This window comes from Octopus bimaculoides, chromosome 5 (genome assembly GCF_046866305.1).
Source record: "Octopus bimaculoides isolate indiv1 chromosome 5, ASM4686630v1, whole genome shotgun sequence".
Lineage (NCBI taxonomy): Eukaryota > Metazoa > Mollusca > Cephalopoda > Octopoda > Octopodidae > Octopus > Octopus bimaculoides.
Window position 1 is genome coordinate 5,947,676 of NC_142932.1, and position 19,400 is coordinate 5,967,075.

At 33.9% G+C, this 19,400-nt stretch overlaps 1 protein-coding gene across 1 annotated transcript; it reads left to right on the top strand.

Moving 5' to 3' along the window:
* Positions 1–1,282: 1,282 nt before the first annotated feature.
* On the top strand, positions 1,283–16,650 carry LOC149135411 (uncharacterized). Its single transcript, XM_089351948.1, has one exon. It carries the CDS (start codon positions 1,961–1,963, stop codon positions 5,726–5,728), a length of 3,768 nt encoding a protein of 1,255 aa, XP_089208074.1. The 5' UTR covers positions 1,283–1,960; the 3' UTR covers positions 5,729–16,650.
* Positions 16,651–19,400: the final 2,750 nt, after the last annotated feature.

A 19,400-nucleotide genomic window follows, 5' to 3' on the forward strand; every position in this document is an offset into this window, starting at 1 on the left:
ACTTCGGAACACTCTCACTCAAGCGAATCGTCGCCGCTGTAGTTAATCACGATTACAAAGCTTCTAATTGCGTATGACAATGGCTCAGCACACACTCTGCACGCTTACTTACTGGAAATTCCCTATGTCGCTGATTGGGGAGGGTGTGTTGCAAGCATCAAATACAAGGAGGTAGTACCCGTGAATTTCCTCACATTCGAAGAAGGGTAAAAATATCCATCCACTTTTCTCTATTTCTTTTCTTCACACACACAAACACATTCTCTTCTCTTTTTTTCTATATCCTTCTCCGTATATTGTGTTGCAGTTGTTCTTAGTACTGCCTTTCTCCACCTATACTGTCAGAACTGCTTCCACACTTCCTTAGGAAGCTGACCAGCAGACAACGGAACTCTGAAATTCCATCACTCCTCCCGGACATACCAAAATATGTGTGACTTACCGCGGTTACTGGTTACGTCAAGTTTTGGCACTATTATTATCATTGGATGCTTACCTCTATTTTACTACGTGCTTTCTGACTGGAAACCAGGGGATCACTTTTGAAAATAATATCTACGACGTTCTTCGTTTATTTCAACCTTAAATTTTTCACATTGCTCCCCCTCCGTTTTGCCGAACCGATGATGACTTCAATAATGATGTTTCACCGCGGTTCTGAAAAATTATGCCAATGTTTACAATTTCATTTTGCAAAATAGTTTTAAAACTGAAACTTAGTATACCATGTTTTAGCAAATTTAGAATTCGCTCTTATGTCTGGAATATTGTTGATATCAGCATAATTTAAAGACAAGTAAAGAAGAAGAAGAAAAAAAAGAAAACTAAAGAGCAATAAGCATCAATAGAAATAGATATTATTAACCAGACAGTAGCCTTTATTACAGTATGGAATAAAGTGATTCTCCCCTATTCTGCTGTAATAAGTTGAATGTCGTTTTATGTTGAAACGGCATTTTGTATATTGAATATCGTTTTCACACATTACTCCGCATTATCTCTATTATCAATTATCTAAATAGTTTTGTAACATAACCAATGACATTTCGAAAGTATTCTGTCACTAAATTATCTTTTGAACCTCTTTGATTTATATACATTTATTGTAATTCATACATCAGCAATCAATCAAAAATAATTAAGGAAAAATAACAGTAAAAAGGTAGAAAAAATTCAAAAATAAACATTGGCATCTTGACTATATATATATATATATATATATATATCTATCTATCTATATATATATATATATATATATATATATATATATATATATATATATTTATATATAAATAATGTGTTTATGTATGTATATAAATTAGCAATGTTAGATCTCTTGTATTTGTCAACAAACTGCTGCCAGGTGGATCCAGAGGTCACCACATCGGTCATATTTGTTTTAATTACATACTTTGTTATTGCAATTGCTAATTAAGCAATCGCTTTAAGCCATGCTGATGTCTAAGAACAAATTCAAAAGATATACTAACTACCAAATTACATATACAAGAAAAAATGGCTACAGCAGTTGATTGGTATTTTTAAAACATTGGTATTTCTTAATTTTTACCTTAGCATTTTATGCCTCCAGGGGCTCATTTTTATTAATTTTTTTTCTATTCTGTTTATTATGTTTGCTTGTTTGATTCAAATATACTACTGCAAATTGTAGGTAGTATCTGGTATGAAAAGATTTTTAAATATATCTTAGAATTTTACTGACACATTAATGGACAAATGGATCATTTTAAGGAGAGAAGAATTCTTTGTGTAATATGTGTTTAAACTAGAAGAAACTAAAAGAAAACAAATAAGAATCTAAACAATGGAAATGTAGAACCACTTCAGTATAACTGATTGAATTTTTTTCTAATGCTTTGAAAAGCAATATTCAAAGAGGTTTATTCATTACATTTTTCCATATTTCTTTCACAACAACAACACAAAAGTATTGAAAAAAATGAGATTAAGGATTGACTTTCCGCAAAAAGCTGCATTTGTGCTTGGTGTCATTCTTTCTATATTTGGCATTGCTAGTATAATCATAGCAGTAATAGCTTTCAGTGAGAAAATCTGGGGCCATTATCTTGGCACTGGTTTATGGTGTGGCATTTCAATGTTTTTGTCAGGACTAAGTGGTGTAGTAGCTGGGCAATTGCGAAGACCTTGTGCCATCAAAACATATCTGATCACATCAGTCATCTCGACTTGTTTGTCTGCAGTCATGCTTGTGTTATCTGCTGGAGGATTAGATTTTAACAGCAATTTTTACAAACATAGCTTCGTGTATAAGAAATATCCCAAAGAATCAACTAGCATAATCCATATTTTCTCCCTGTGTTTAGCAATTTTTGGTTTTATTAGTTCACTGACCTCTGTTGGGGTCTGTATCAAGTATTTGTTTTTTCAAAAAACCAATAATTGCTCATCAAACCAGAGTTCACGAGAAAATGACAATCTGATGTGTACATCTAGCGAAAGCCGTATAAATAATGCATCTACTTCCCGTACTCCTCTTCGAGAACGAACTTTCAGTAGGTCGAATACACCCAGGGAGACAGCATCAATTCACACACCACTTAGAGAAAGTGAACCGTTGGCATCAACAAGTTCCCATAATGCACGCTTTCACTCACCACGCCATACTCAAACTGGAAATAACAACCATGCCCCCTCAAACAACCGTCACTCAAATGAGACAAATAGATTTTTATCATCAGATCACTTAAGACATGATCAGCCATGCCAAGATAATACCCGGCGTAGTGAGCACATTGATTTACCACGGAGGATAACCGATAATGGTACACCATCTTCAACATATAGTGACCACTCTCAGAATTCTTACATAGCTGCTGTAGAGCTGATGCCTGCTGCATCCACTGACTTCCCTCCACAGTATGATGATTTGACTCCTAATGTATTTGGTGAGGATGAACTTCCTCCGTATGAAGAAGTTATACAAGAACTCACTGATACTAGTGATGAGGAAGTAGTAGTCAATGATGGTGATATTCAACAAGAGCGGTATGTCAATTGTCCAGTAGTAAATGCTGATCCACATCCGATTTCTAGTGGGGTTGGAACGTCACACACTACTACAGCAACTGTAAAAACTGTTACTTCATCACCCATCAGACTAGCTACTGTATCAAGTATCAGCCTCCCTCCACTTTCCAGCTCATCTGGAAATAATAAGAGTGATGTTCAACTTTCAAAACATTACAAGCAAAATGTATGTGGAGAGAATTCTAGATCAATCCCAGCCAGACCGGCATCTGATTGTCATATTTCCAAATCTTTAAATTTGAGGAACACAAATAGTCAGTCAATGTATGCTGTTGCTTCGGAAGCAACTACTCAGGATGGTAATCAGCATTCAAAATCTTCTCTAGTTTCTTCTAACAAGACAAATCCACAGGGAGTTACTTTCCATGATTTTTCTGGAGTTGTTATAAACAGGGCTCAATACCAACTGAAATCTCCTGAAGCGACTAGTAGTTCCCGACCAAAAAGCCAACTGCAAAACTCAAATGAAGCTCTCCGGGCTGGAGACAGAGAGTATATAATCGTTAAAGACTCTTATGAAAATTGCAGTGGTGATAAAAATAAGAATCAATCCACTCCTGAAACATCGACTACTGTGTCACCCAATTTGCCATTTCTCCCTCCCCGACTGCATTCACCTACACGCCCTACCAAATCTCATTCATCTCACCATACAGATCACCACCACCACCATCATCATCATCATCATCAGCGTTCACAAAAACAAACTATTTCAACTTCACTGTCTGCTAAATGTGAGCCTACAAAAGTTTCACACAGGGTTACAGACAAAAATTTAGTAAGTGAATGCCAAGACATGCTTGGCACTTCCTCTCAGAACCAAGTAAGCTCCCATTCAGATTGCAGTGGAGTCAAGTTGGTGCCATTATCAAAAGAGACGCTGTCTTCTGGCAATCGCTCTAAGCATTATAACCGGAACAAAAGAGAAATAATCCTTCCAGCTAAAGAGTTTGATCCTCTAGCTGCAAGCATGAAAGCTGCAGAAAAGCTCTCTATGATGGAGAATTCCGAGAAACACCTGAGGGATGGTCATTCGCGGAGTAAACACACTGAGTGTCTTGTTCATAAATCAGAAGGAAGGTCTTCCAGGTCAAAAGAAGACAAATCTAAAGACCCTCTGTTGGTGTGTCGTCCAAAAGCTAGACTTGAATGTGGGAAATCCGGAGTGATCCGTTACAGCTCAGACAGATCACAGCGCAAATCCAATTCAACTCAAGCTGATAGACTGCACCACTTCCGTTGGTCAGATAGCAAGAAACGTGCTGCTTTGCAACAAAAAATGCCATCTTCTGTACGAGATTGGGACACACACGAACATTCGCAGCAGAAAATTGTTGCTGAGTTTTCCCCTGCTTCCATTTTTCAGTGTCCACCATCTCAGTCTAGCAACCTAATGCGTATGCATGACATGAAAAAAGCCTCACCATCACTCAATCGTAAATCAGGAACATCTACCGGAGTTCATTCGATTGGAGTGAGTACAAATAAAAGTGTTAACCCAAGAGATGAGATTCATGTAGCGCCTGAAGAGATTCTAAAAATTCGAACCAATTCTGATCATGATCGTGAAGGTTCCGCTTTTATTGTATCCTCCAGTGCTGCTGCTGAAGTACGTTATGTCCCAAGACTATTTGAGAAGTCTCCACAAAAGAAACGTTCTTCACAAACCACTAATGGTACAAGTGTTGTACCAACTGTTTCTACACCCCATGTATCAACAACTACCAGCTGGTCAAATGGCACAGGGAAAAGTGTGGAGCATAATGACAGCGATGACCATGATGATAGTGAACCATTATACAGCAATGAAATCTCGTCATCTTGTTCAACACCTTCTTCTTTGATGTCATCTGGAAGTTCAATGTCTTGTGCTGGCAGAGAGTTAGCAGAAAGACCAAACTTTACTCTTGCTGCTGATGTTACTAGAAAACTGGTGTCAAGTGAACAAGCCTACATGAACATCTCTGAGGCCAACACTGTGGTTGTGCCAATGGCAAGAATTTCTCCATTGACTGTGAATAAATCTTGTAGTTCAAGTAGCCTTGCATCAGGAACCTCCTCATTATCAACTGTTGCTCAAGGAATGTTACCAAGCAGTAGAACTTCCTTGGGCTCATTACAAACAACAACAGCTATTGTGGCCAAAAACACCATCCAGTTACAAGAGAATACAAATTCACCCAAATTGTTTAGTTCTTCTGCATCAAAATATGTGAACACTGATATTATCAGGAGCAAAGACGTTCCACTTAGACATACTCCTTCACCTACACTCCCCCCTCCATTGTTGTCACCTTCAAGACATAACACTCGAACAAACTCTGTTGAAGAGGTCCCAGTTGCACTGGAGCCCCTTTTGATCCCTGCTACTGTAGACATTATTGAAATTGCAGGGGCTGAATCAAAAGTCCTTAACAAGCAGGAGCAGGACACTGGTCTTGAACCTGTCCCCAATTTAGAAATCCCAAATGAAAACAATCACATTGAACCAGCTGTTGTAGTGGCTGCTGTGAACTGTGACAATGGAGAGGTTATTGAAGTTTCTGATCAAGGCAGGGATGTGGGGGCAGCGGCTGTAGCAGCACCAGCTGCAGCTGTTGTAAATGGTATCCCACAAGTGAACACTGAAAGTAAGCCAATGTACAGTATACTTTTGTAACAAGTAAACTTGATACTTACTAGTCTTTCCAATTGGCTATAGAAGAGATGCTAATATAAACATATATATAAAATATATATATATATATACATATATATTTCTATTTCAGAGACATTTTTTTTTTCCTTGCATTTAATTTTTATCTTGAAAACAATTTTTTTTAAAGAATCTGTTAACCTGTAGGTAACTGCATATCACAGTTTCAGTCTTTTACACAAAAATTCTCTGCCAAAATGAGTTTTCACTCAGAGTAATTATGTTTGAAAACCTGGTCCTCCAACAAACAGTGAGAAGTTAATCATTTGGTTGAAGGTGTTGGACACGTGAAATAATTCTGCCATGGTTGTAAGGGTGCTAGTCCATAATATCTTGATATTTTCTCTGTTTGTTTCTCTCTTCTTTTTTTTTTTTCTTGGTTTTCTACTGAGAGTTTCAAGTGATATCCTTATATTATGAATTACTGGATAACTAGCTGTGTTTGTGATAAGTGTTTTGTTTTTCTATCTGTAATTTTACAGAAAAAATCAAGCTGAATTTACCCTTTCAATCCATAACCCCCCTGTATAAAACATTATTCTAAATGCATAATCTATTATCAGTGGTTCAAAGGAGGTGTTTTAGTATATATATATACATATACATGCACACACACATATATATATACACACACATACATGCATGCATACTCACATGCAGAAATATACATATACACATATGTATGTGCGTGTGTTCATATATAATGGAAACGAGATTTCATCTTGAAGAGATTTATGTTGCTGATAACTGCTCTGGATGTTCATAGGGTTAGCTCTAAATTTTGATATGTATAATCCATGGATATGACATGGTGAAATGGGCTTTTAAATTGGCATTGCTGGACACCAGCATCATTATCTGGTGATAACGCTGAATAGGTGGGTAAAAATAAAACAGCAACAAAAACAATATTTCATATTCAAATACAGGAAATAGACAAAGTCTCTCCTTTATTTATTTGTTTTATTTTTCTTTCTTTCTTAAAAAAAAACTAGCATTAAACTAACTACAAATTAAAAATGCATTTGATTATTGTATCATGATTAGTCAATTGTAAATGAAAAACAAATTATGAAATAAAAGAGAGGATGAGATAAAAATTGGTTTACAAATGGCTGGTTCAAGCCCCAAAACTTCAGTCTGGTCACACTTAGGAGATAGATTAGTAAAATTGGGCAGCATCACTATTATTGTCAAGCAGGCATACCAATTGTTATCAAAGGCTCAAATCATAAAAGAAGCTTTAACGTAAAATGAACATTCATACACCCTCACTTCAAAAATCTCACAATTTGCACGCTCTCTCAAAGTATTAATTTAATTTATTGGAACTGATTTAAAATCTCTATTTTTCCCTCCCTGTTCTCTATTTTGGTGCTTTCTAGTGATAACACACACACGTGTGTGTGTATGTATATATGACTACATCAGTTCATAGGTATAAGAATTTGTTTTGATCATTTTTACAGGTTTACAAATCTATTTTGATCATTCTGATTCCTTCAAAACTGAGAAGAAAAATCTCTGTCTGGGTTGAAGAAATAGTTTAGAAGAAATCAAGTGCAAGGTTGAAGGGGTGGTGATACCTTTGGTTGAAAGGAGTAGCTTAATTTAAAATTATGGCTGTTTTAGTTCACATTAAGAAGTAGATTCACTGTTTAATGTTTATCATGGAATGCATGAGCTAAAGCAAAAGAGAGACTTCAACCTGATTGAATACATAATGAAATAAATCAAATCAAAGAATGCAACTCTAGAAATATGTTGCTAAAAAGTTTTTTGACCAAATGTTTTAAATTAGGGTAGCAAAAGTGATTAAAATTCTGCTAAAATTTAATGAGGAAAAAAACCCAGTAAAAATGTCAAACAGTAATTAGATTTGATAAGGTAAGAAATATGTTAGATAAGTTATAGGGAATTAATAATACTAAATGACTGTCTTGTATTTGTTTCTGTCGTTGGACTATGGCCATGCTGGACCACTGCTTTGAAGGATTTAGTCAAAGAAGTCGAACCCTATACTTTTTTTTTTTTTTTAAGTTTGGTACTTTTCCTATTGGTCTCTTTTGCTGAATCACTAAGTTATGCAGATGTAAACAAACCGTCTCTAGTTGTCAAGTTGTAGTGGGGAACAAACAGAAACACACACATATACAATGGCCTTCTTTGAGTTTCCATCTACTAAATCCACCACCAAGACCACTTGCCCAAGGTGCGACACAGTGGGACTAAACCTAGAACCATGTGGCTGGAAAGCAAACTTCTTAACACACAGCCATATCTATTGAAAAAAATTGTAGGAAGACTTTATATTGAAGCAGAAGTGAAATAATATTATGTCCACACATCTGTGTTTATGCTTAAAATTACTGCCTGTGTGATTCTGAATCTGCTGAACTTTTCAAGTTATTCCGTCAAATGTAATATTTATTTGTTCACATTATTTTGAATTAATCATATATTATTTCATTGCTTTGAGATGATGTGATTGTTTATTTATAGAATGGTAGGTGGAGGCTAGGTCTGGCCAGTTTGAATATAAAACAGATAGAAAATATGGGCTGGATATGGCCTGTTTAAATTAATTCTTGTGTTAGTGAGTGTGTGTCTATATATATGTATGACATATCTGTTTGCATGTATGTCTGTATGTATACACGCTTATATTCATATATGTATGTTTTTATATTTTGTTTGTATATATATTCATACATATAGCTATCTGAGTAATGTGTGTGTGTGTGTGTGTGTATATATATATATATATATATATATATATATATATATACATACACACACATATATATACACACACACACACACACATACAGGCACATGTTCATTGATTTATTGTATCTATATATGTATATGCATATGCATGCACACACATATAATGTCTCTTTACAGTTGTGTGCATCTATGTACATTTATGCAGGAACAGTATAATTCTGTGGTTAAAAAGTTTGCTTCCCAACCATGTGGTTTCAGGGCCAGTCCCATTGCATGATATGTTGGGCAATTGTCTTCTACTATAGCCACAGGCCAATCAAAGCCTTGTGAGTGGATTTAATAGATGGAAACTGAAAAAAGCCTGTTATATGTATGTATATGTGTGTGTGTGTGTATATATATATATATATATATATATATATATATATATATATATATATATATAATTATCATCATCATTTAGCATCTGTTTTTCATGCTGGCATGGGTTGGATAGTTTGGCAGGAGCTGGTCAACAGGAGATTGTACCCAACTCCAGTGTCTACTTTGTCATGGTATCTATGGCTGGATGCGTACTTGGTGGTTTTTAAATAGCACCAAGCATTAGTAAGGTCACCAAGTAACTCACAAGACGAGACACCTCAACTAAATTAGGGAGCAGTTTTGAGGAAGGTAGCTTTATGCCAGGTGATAAGAAGTTAAAGTATAATTGATGGACATAAAGCAGGTGTTTTGCTGTCGGGGAGATACATAGTTGCTCCAGTCGGAAAAGAAAGAGGATGGTGATGAAGATGTGTCAGGGAATACCTAGTGGTATGGGTGGGTAAGCTCATGATAGTGTGCGAAGTGAGTGGCAGATGGACAGATATGGGGACAGAGAGGAATGCAGTGTGTGGTAAAAGCATGTTCATTTGTGAATATCTTTTGGAAGGAAAGCTGGAGCAAGTAGGTGTGGGTTGGGGGGGGGGTAACAGGTAGCTGTGAAGAAGACATGAAGTGTGTGAGGGAAATGGTGGGTGATGAACAGTTATAATGGGGGAGGGCTGCCATTGGCAACATGAGGGAGTGTACTGGAAGAGATGATACTGAGAAAGCATGATATATGATAATAATGTGGTACAGGGGAAACAAAACAAAATGGATGCAGACATGCTGAACACCTCATCAGTTGTCAATCAAATATCATCACAATTTTGACCTGTTTTAGAATGTGAGTGTGTGTATCTTCATTTGTGTTTGCTCATTGGTTGTGAACAATGGCTTTGCAGTCCACAATGAAGGCATGTCTAGGCTTCTTGACACATGGCATGATCTTTGTAAACAAAAGGCCAATACACATGGTGTTGATCTCCATGAATACAACACGTTCAGGCTGTTTGTTGTTCAATAGACTGAAATTATTACCTTGCTTGGAAACCAGTGGTGGTTGGCGACAGGGAGGACCTCCAGCCAACTCTAACCCAATATATTTCTCTCTGATTTATGAAAGAGAATACATTAAAATGATGATGTTTTGTGTATGTCCCAGTGATTTTCTGTGCCATTACAGAAGTATATAAGTGCTGACTTGTATCTGTGTTTTCATGTTGTTTAAGATTGAGCACTTTGATCAGTTTGTTAGCCTCCACGATTTAACTGATAGATTTGTTTGTTTACATCTTTTATTGTTTTATTCTTGTGTATTTCCACTTGCTTTGTTTGTTATTTAGGCCTATATATGTGTTGGTGCTCTTTATGGATCACATTCTTCCTTTGCTAAAATATTGTCTCATATATACTGTACTTATCTCATCTTAAAAACAAACTCTCTACTTCAGGCCTGATACTTCCAAGTTAGTTAAACCTGAATTTCCTGATTTTGATAGTTGTAATCTTTAAGCATGGTACCTAAGACTATTATTTTATTCTATCTTTTTATCTAGCCCTTTTGTTAGCATATTTTTATTGAAATATACTGCCTTTACTTCAATTAATTTGAAAATAATGAAGAATTTAGTAAAATAACATTTTCATTATTAAGCTAGTGTTTAGAACAAAAACTAGCATGAAACTTTGATGGAAGTTTTTAATTAGGTTCTTTTTAAAACAAAGTTTGAATTATAGAGATGAGTTAGTATCAAAAAGGTTAATAACTTTTTACAAAGATTTTCATTTATAATTCTTTCTTTGTATATCAGTATTATTAATTTTAAACTTCTTACATCTTTAACATACATAACATAAGTATTGACATTTTAATTCTTTACTTTAACAATTTTTGAAAGAACTTAGATCACTTTTGCTTCTAATCTTTCTGTATTATTTGGTCAAAAAATTTTTTCCATATATTTCTGTTAATACGTTCTTTAAGATGAATCGAATTCTATCTGATACATAAGGCATGATCTGATTGGATTCTCTCTTATCCCTTAACTCCAGTGTTAAATATTAAATGGTAGGTCCACCCCTAAATACATAAAGACTTAGCACCCATAATTTTAAATTATATTATCCCTTCTATGAAAGTTATCATCACCTGCTTCATCATATGTTTACACTTAATACTTGATTTCTCTCCTTCTTCTAAACTATTACATTGACCCATGCATGAACTTCTTTCTCAATAATTCCCAAAAAATCAAAACAGATTTGTAAACCTGTAAACTAATATATTTAACTCCACTAATTGAAGTACTGAGTACTTTAGTTAGTGTGTGAATACTTTTTGTTCATACTAGGTACATATATATATATATATATATATATATATATATATATATACGTAATAGTTTTTGTATATAGATATAACCACATGTATATATATGTGTGTGTGTGTGTGTATATATATATGTGAGTGTGTGTGTGTATGTAAACTTCTGCTGATTTGCTGTATATGTTGTGTGTGTGTGTTTATTGTTGTATGTACATATCTATGTGTGTTTGTCCATTTAGTATGCGTATTTATTTAAATATTCAATTCTGTTTCTCCCAATCTTCCCAAAGTACTGCATATATTTTTTAGTTCATTTTATGATAACTTTTTTATCTTGTTTAAAACTGTACACAAAAAAACAACACCAACTTAACCCACCTACTAAGCAATGTGTGAATGTGTGTGTGTGTGTATATATATATATATATATATATATATATATATATATATCTTAATATTTTTATCCATTTGTAATTATCAAGACATGGTGTACTGGGACTTATCATTTCCTAGAAGTTGAGTGAGAAAAACTTCCCTTTCCTTGCTGAGCAGTCATTTTATGAAAGGCTGTTGTTGCTGTTGTTCTTTAGCCTTCCTGGGTCAGCTATGACGAAGCTGACCTATGCCTTGTGACCATGCCGTCTTTTTTTTAGGACTATGCAGATTTAGTGGGGGGGGGGTTTCCATATTGAAGATAGTTGAGTATTCAAGAGAGATTTGGCTGCTATTTCTAGCAGAGCAAATGACAATATAGACCACAAAGTCTTTGCTTCTACCTAGTTTGCAGAGATCTGAGCTGAATACTACATGCTAATAAAACTGAGCACTAGTATATAGTAGCCCCAAGTGGTAACTTGTAGAGAGCTGGCAGTGTACAATGTGGATGAACTGTGATAGCTATGGACACAGACAGTACACCTGTTAATCCTTCAACTGGTGTATATATGTTTGTATGTATGAATGTATGTACACACTTACACGTATGCTTATATATGTGTGTGTGTGTGTGTATATACATATATAGCATGTACATGCATGTTTGTGTGTGTATATGTATATATACATATATATATATACATACATATACATGTGTATGTATGTATATGTATGTATATATATATATATATATATATATATATATATATATATATATACACACACACACGTGTGTATGTATATGTTAAGTTTCTTTTCAATATGAAAAATTTTCAGTATTAGCTTTAATAGATGTACACACACACACACACACACACACACACACACACACACACACACACACACATTTTGATTAACATTTGTTTCTTATGTAAGTGATATGTTTTTATATTTTTGTATATTTTGTTTGTTGGTGTCAATAATTTGAAATTAAACAAGAAAAAAAAAAACAATATATTTTGGAAAAAAATTTAAGACATTCATTTCCATTATTTTAAAAATTTTATTTGTATGATTTCATGTTTTGTTTGAGTGACCTGTCAGATAATTTTAGCACTCAGTATGTTTTTTTCTATGATTCCCAAATTAATTTGGTTTGTTTTGTTTTTGTTGCTGTTGTTGTTATTTATTATTATCATCATCATCATTATTATTATTATTATTATTATTATTATTATTCGGAAGGCAGTGAGCTAGCAGAATCGTTAGCATGCCGGGCAAAATGCTTAGCAGTAACTTCTGTCTTTACATTCTGAGTTCAAATGCTGCCTTTCATCCTTTTGGGGGTCTATGAAATAAGTACCTGTTGAGTACTGGGGTCAATGTAATTAACTAGCCCCTCCCCCAAAATTTCAGGCTTTGTGCCTTCAGAAGAAAGGATTATTATTATTATTATTATTATTATTATTATTATTATTTTTGCTGCTGCAGTATTCAGTTGCATCACTCTACATTCTAAGTTCAGAGATTTCGCCAAGATCAATTTTGCTTTTCATTCTTTTGGGGTTGATAAAATGAAGTACCAGTCACTTAATGAGGTCAGTGATAATCAGCCAATCTCCCTCCTCAAAACTACTAGCTTTATGCTTAAATTAGAAATAATTATTATTATTAAGAAGGCACCAAGCTGATTGAATCATTAATGTGTTGGACAAAATGCATAGCAGCATTTATTCTGGTTTTACGTTCTGAGTTCAAATTCCATTGTGGTCAACTTTGCTTTTCATCCTTTAAAGGCAATGGGCTGGCTCAACCAGTTGCTGGCCATACACAATGCTTGGTGGTGTTTCTTCTGACTGTTTGTGTTCTGAGTTCAAATCCTGCCAAAGTTGACTTTACCTTTCATTCTTTCAGGGTTGATAAAATAATTACTGGTTGAACATTGGGATTGATGTAATTGACTAACTCCTTCCTGCAAAATATTAGGCCTCCATGTGCCTATAGTAGAAAGAATTATTTTTAAGGGCAATGATAGATTGACTCACCCTTGTCTTGAAATATCAAACCTTATGCCTAAATTTGGACCATTGTTAATAAGGTTAGTGGATTGGCAGAGTTGTTAGAGTAGCAGAGAAAATATGTTGTAATATTTGCTCCAGCTCTTTACATTCTAAGTTCAACTCTTTTAGAAGTCAGCTTTGCTTTTCATTCCTTTAAGATAGATAAAGTAAAGTATTAGTGAAGAACTAGGTCAGTTTGACTAACCCTCTCCTCCAAATTCCAGGCCTTGTGCTTAATTCAGAACCAATTATTATCATCACCATCATCTCTGTTACTGTTTAATATGTGTTATCCCTTTAAGTCTTTCTAGGTCTTGTAGAGTAAAAGCAGTTTTTATTTTTACTTCCTCATTACTGGCTGTTTGATTGAGACATTTGGCACCTTACATGCAATGTTTATAGTCTTTTATTGTATTGTAAAATATACAGCTCACTCCATCATCCTACATTTTCTTTTGTCAATTAACTCAATCTCTTTTAATAGGTGATCTGTATTTAGTTGTGTTAATTACAGCGATAGTGTCTACTGGACCAATGACATCTCACTGTGTTTTGACCAGAAACTGGCAGTGAAATAACATCACTGCTTTGATCAGTGACTGACAGTGAAATGGCATCACTAGGTTTTGACCAACGACTGGCAGTGAAATGACATCATCACCTATATGACCAATCACTGACAGTGAAATAACATCACCTGTTTTTTAACCAATGACTGGCAGTGAAAGGACATCGTCACTGTGTTTTGACCAATGATTGGCAGTGAAATAGCATCTCCACTGTATTTTGACCAAAGACTGGCAGTAAAATGACATCACCACTGTGTTTTGACCAATGATTGGCAGTGAAATGGTATCACAACTGTGTTTTGACCAATAATTGGCAGTGAATATTTAGCCTGGCTAGAACTGAATGTTGCCATTGTAGCTGGATTGGTGGCAGAAATTGATTGGATGAGTGACAGGCAGCACTGGCTTTGAGCATTCATTTATCTATGTGTGAAGGTCATAGACAGTACTTAAATGGCAACACTGCCATGACAGAAAGTGCAAGGAAAGCACAAAGAATATTGAGTTCAGATTTCAGGATGTTAACTTCATTGAAGACAGATTTTGGCTTGACGAAAATCTATTCAACCTATATCATAGTAAAAAGTTAGTGATGATGAGGAGGATTAGATTGGGAAAGATACTGATTAATTTTGCGAGTGAAAGTTAACTCTAGATAGATCAATGGTCAACAGCCGAGGCTACAAGAGTGTGTGTGTGTGTTTAATAGCTCAGCTAATATTATGACTACTGACCAGCAGCTTTAAAATGCATTAAGAGCAGTGTTTCAACAGTGATCTGTTAGACAAATAGCCATATTTAATATCCATTACACCAATATCAATTTTATAAACTAAGCTAACTGCTACACTAATATCTGTTTAACAAATAGATTTACTAATATCTGTTAGACTAATTACTGCAATTTGACCAACAAATGCTTTGACATCTGTTTAGCTTTTTTACCTTTGCTGGAATATATTAAGACCAACAATTACACTGCTATCAAAATCTATCTGCACTGATATGCATTGGACCCTAAGCAATAGCTTTATTCTTTGCTGAACATACCATATAGAGTTGTGATAGATACCTTAGTTGTTGTCATCATTAAGGCAGCCAGTTGTCAGACAAAATACTTAGCTGCACTTCATCTGTCTTCATGTTCTGCCAAGGTTGGCTTTGCCTTTCATCCTTTCAGAGTCAATGAATTATCAGTTGAGCTCTGGGGGTCGCTGTGATCAACATTCAAAATGTCAGGCCTTGTGCCTGTAATAGAAAGGACTGTTAGTTTTATGATTATTATTATGTTTTGTGTTGAAAGTTTCAGTTTGCAGTATTTGTCCAGAATGAAACTTTCTGATAATGTCTACAACTCAAAAAAATACAAAGAAAGTGAAAGAATTATACAATATTCATTGTTTTTTCTTTATGTTTTAGATTTCCCATCCTTAAAAATTCAATCTTAGGCATTGAATTTGCTTTGTTCTGCTTTCAAATACACAAACTTATTTCATATTTTATCCACCCAATGCATATTTATACATGTATATGTTTATACATTCATACACACATTTACCTATCAACCTGTGTACCAGCCAGCCAGCCACATGTGCACACAAAACATGTATGTGTATACACACACACACATATACACATCACTTGACCTTTCAACAGCCAATAAAGGAATTTATATGAAGTCACTTGACTTGCTTAATACTGATAGCAAATTTTTCTCAATAAACTCTCTACCACCTTTAAATGTTAGGGTATCACATGTTTCAGACCTAAATCCTGGAGAAGTAAAAGGGTGTGGGGTGAGTGATGTTGAGTGTATAAACTATAATTAAGAATTATAATCGCATGTGACATCACATTATTATTTTTTTTTTCAATGCTCAAAATGCTGGACCCATAGGTTTGCCCCTCAGTGTTTTCACCATGCTTTGCCAGTTAGCTCTTTGACATTGGCTTTATTAAGCAAAGGTGTGTGAGAGTTAATAGTTCAATAACGAGCAACAATACCTTGCCATTTACAGTGCTATGATTGCATATTTATAGTTTTAAATATTTTTTTTTTAACGACCACTTGAGTAACAAATGAGTTTTGCTGGGGGATAGGGACTTATTGTAACCAAAAACTGCTGTTAAACTGACTAGCTTGTGTTGTCATAAGGTGAGATTTAACTGGACAGTATGGGCCTTTATATGGCCATGATGGTGGTAGTGAAGCAGTGTTCAACAATTCTTTCTCACCACTGCTATATTGTAAAGCACTACATAATAAATATTTTGCAGTTTCACTTTATAGAATTGACTGAAAGACAGTTCAAGATTTCTTTTAAAAGTAAAAAACAAAACAAAGAAAAATAATAAAAAACTTAAAAAAACAAACAAGAAGCAGTATATATATATATATATATTAAAAAAATGAGGAATGTATAAAGCTGTTTTCATATAAGATATAGTAATTTTCAAATATTTCTTGGAGTTGTTTTTCTGTATTTTCTAAAGTTTTGAACTATGGCTGTGAGAAGTGGTGTTGCTAAATGGAAATAAGGTCAAACAATGTATGTAAATATATATAGATATGTATGTATGTGTATGTATGTATATATATGTGTGTATATATATATATATATGTATGTATATATATGTGTGTATATAATATATATATATGTATGTATATATATGTGTGTATATAATATATATATATGTATATGTATATATGTGTATGTATATATATATATGTGTGTGTATATATATATATGTATGTATGTATGTATGTGAATATGTATGTATATATATTATTTTTAAGAGGCTGTGAAAGGTACATAAGTGACTGAAGGGTGAAGAGTCACATTGATAAGTGCAATGCATGGCATTCTCAACTCTTTCAGTCTTTTACATTACAGCTGATTAAAAAATACACATGCATCCTCTTATGTATTGAGTTCTATTTCTGTTCATTTCACTGTACCTTTATATATAATTATATATAGGTTACTGTTCACTTGTTGATAGGATCAGCACTCAATTCAGTGAGAGTGAAATATTATTTAATGAATACTGCACTTTCAGAGAATGAAACTTGAAGTACCTCATGTATAATTCCTGTATTCACTAAATTACTTCTATATGTATATAATGTATTAGATATATAAAATATGCAATGTACTATATATATATATATATATATATATATATATATATATATATATATATGATTATATATATGTATACACATATATGAATATGTATTTATGCACTTACTGATATGTATATATATATATATATACACATACATATATATATATATATATATATATATATATATATATATATCACACACACACACACACACACACACACACACACACATATATATATATATAATGTTGTTGCCTATACTTGTCATTGAAAAATATTTCTGTTTGTCAGAATCTTATTCCTGGCCAACTAAACTCCTTTTTTGTAAAAAAAAAAAAAAGAAATGAAATGGAAAGTATGGAAAAAGAAAAAAAATAGTGTTTGGTTGAGGTTTCCTAAAAACTTTCATTAATGTATTCTTTTTTGTATTTTTTTGTTTTATTTAATTCTGTTTGTACGAATGAAAGATATTCTCCTTTATTCTAAGTCATCTTCTCATAAACTCAACTTTTTCCAGAATAGCCAAGAATTGTATTAAAAAAATAAAATGGTGTTATTTTACCCCTAGAATGGGGCCATGTACAGTGTAGTGGAAGGTTTGGTGAGTGAGAGAATAATGGCTGCTGCAGTTATTATTAGCTAAAATAGGTTGCCATTGTGGAATGTCTTTTTTTCCTTTTACTTTCCACTCCTTTTTACTTTCTTTCTGTCTTCCTTAAAACCCATTCCCAATCTCTACCAATTTCTTGAAGATACTTGCCTGATGTTTCAATGTTGGTAGTCCTCTCTCATGTGAGTTTTCTTTAGTTTTACTGCTGAAGGGGTAATTATGGAAGACTGTGTACTGCAGTAAGGTACTACAAAAGAAATAATAAATTCTATGTATGAATGAATATTTTAACTCTTTGCTGTCAGGTATGGTATGTATTACCATGTGTACCATTTAATACACAGATTAAGATTATGGAATTTCTGTACATGTCATTTATTTAAAAAAAAAATAAACACTAAAAAAAACTAACTTATAGGAAAATATTTAAAAAAAAAGAAAAAGAAAATGTATTTTCAAACAACATGAGTCAATAGTTGTGTAAAGGAATTTCTGGGTAAAGAGAATAATGAATTATAATAATTTCTTATACAATTAGTTAATGGTGATTATATTTTGAAGCTGTTACTAATGCAGTTTAAGGTTCTGGGATTATTAGTTTCGTCTTGTTTCTATTTTTCTACATCAAACACCTGAGGTAACACAGCCTGCACTGATTGATGCAATGCAACCAGATGCACAATATCCCACTCCTATGAGACAGATGCAGGATTGGTCGAAACAACCATCGTGCTAAATAAAGATTCATACTAAATCCATCTTCCATTTCCTTTATCAACTATATATATACATATGTATGCATGTGTGCGTGGACTAGGTTTCAGAATCATTATTTTATAGGGCAGAGTTTTAGTGCTCACTTTAAACTGCTATGTTACAGTTCTGTGGTCTTCATGAGCAAATCATTAATTTATGTACCTAAAGACTAAAACTACTTTCATATTTAAGGACAAGTTCCATATTCCCATTTGTGGATACCAGAGCAAGTTTTTGTCTCAAAGCAGTGCATAACAAAGCTTATCTTGCCTTGAACAACAAAATCTACAGAAATATTTGAACTCAGCCTTGTTAGGTAAAGAAGCACATTGATATGATAAATAAATTGGCTGAGTTGTTAGTGTGTTGGACAAAATACCTAACAGTATTTAATGATAACCCTTTACATTCTGAGTTCAGATCCTACCAAGGTCAATTTTTACCTTTTATTCTTCTGCGGTCAGTAATATAAAGCAGTGGTTCCCAAACTTTTTCAGGCTGCTGCCCCCTTGGTTCTAAGGCCACATTCCTAGTGCCACCCCCACTCACCACCATTGACACAGACCATTTTCTGCAGCAAATTCAAAACAATAGTATTTTACATATAAAACTTAACGTAATTAACCCATTATTTTTTTTTTTCACATCCATTGCCCCGTTTTTTTTTAACCCCCCCTCCGGGTCTTTCCACTGTCCCGGGGGTGGGGGAGATACA

What these genes read in the sequence shown, in the direction of transcription:
- LOC149135411 (XM_089351948.1), top strand. Translation starts at nt 1,961, where the DNA reads ATGAGATTAAGGATTGACTTTCCGCAAAAAGCTGCATTTGTGCTTGGT.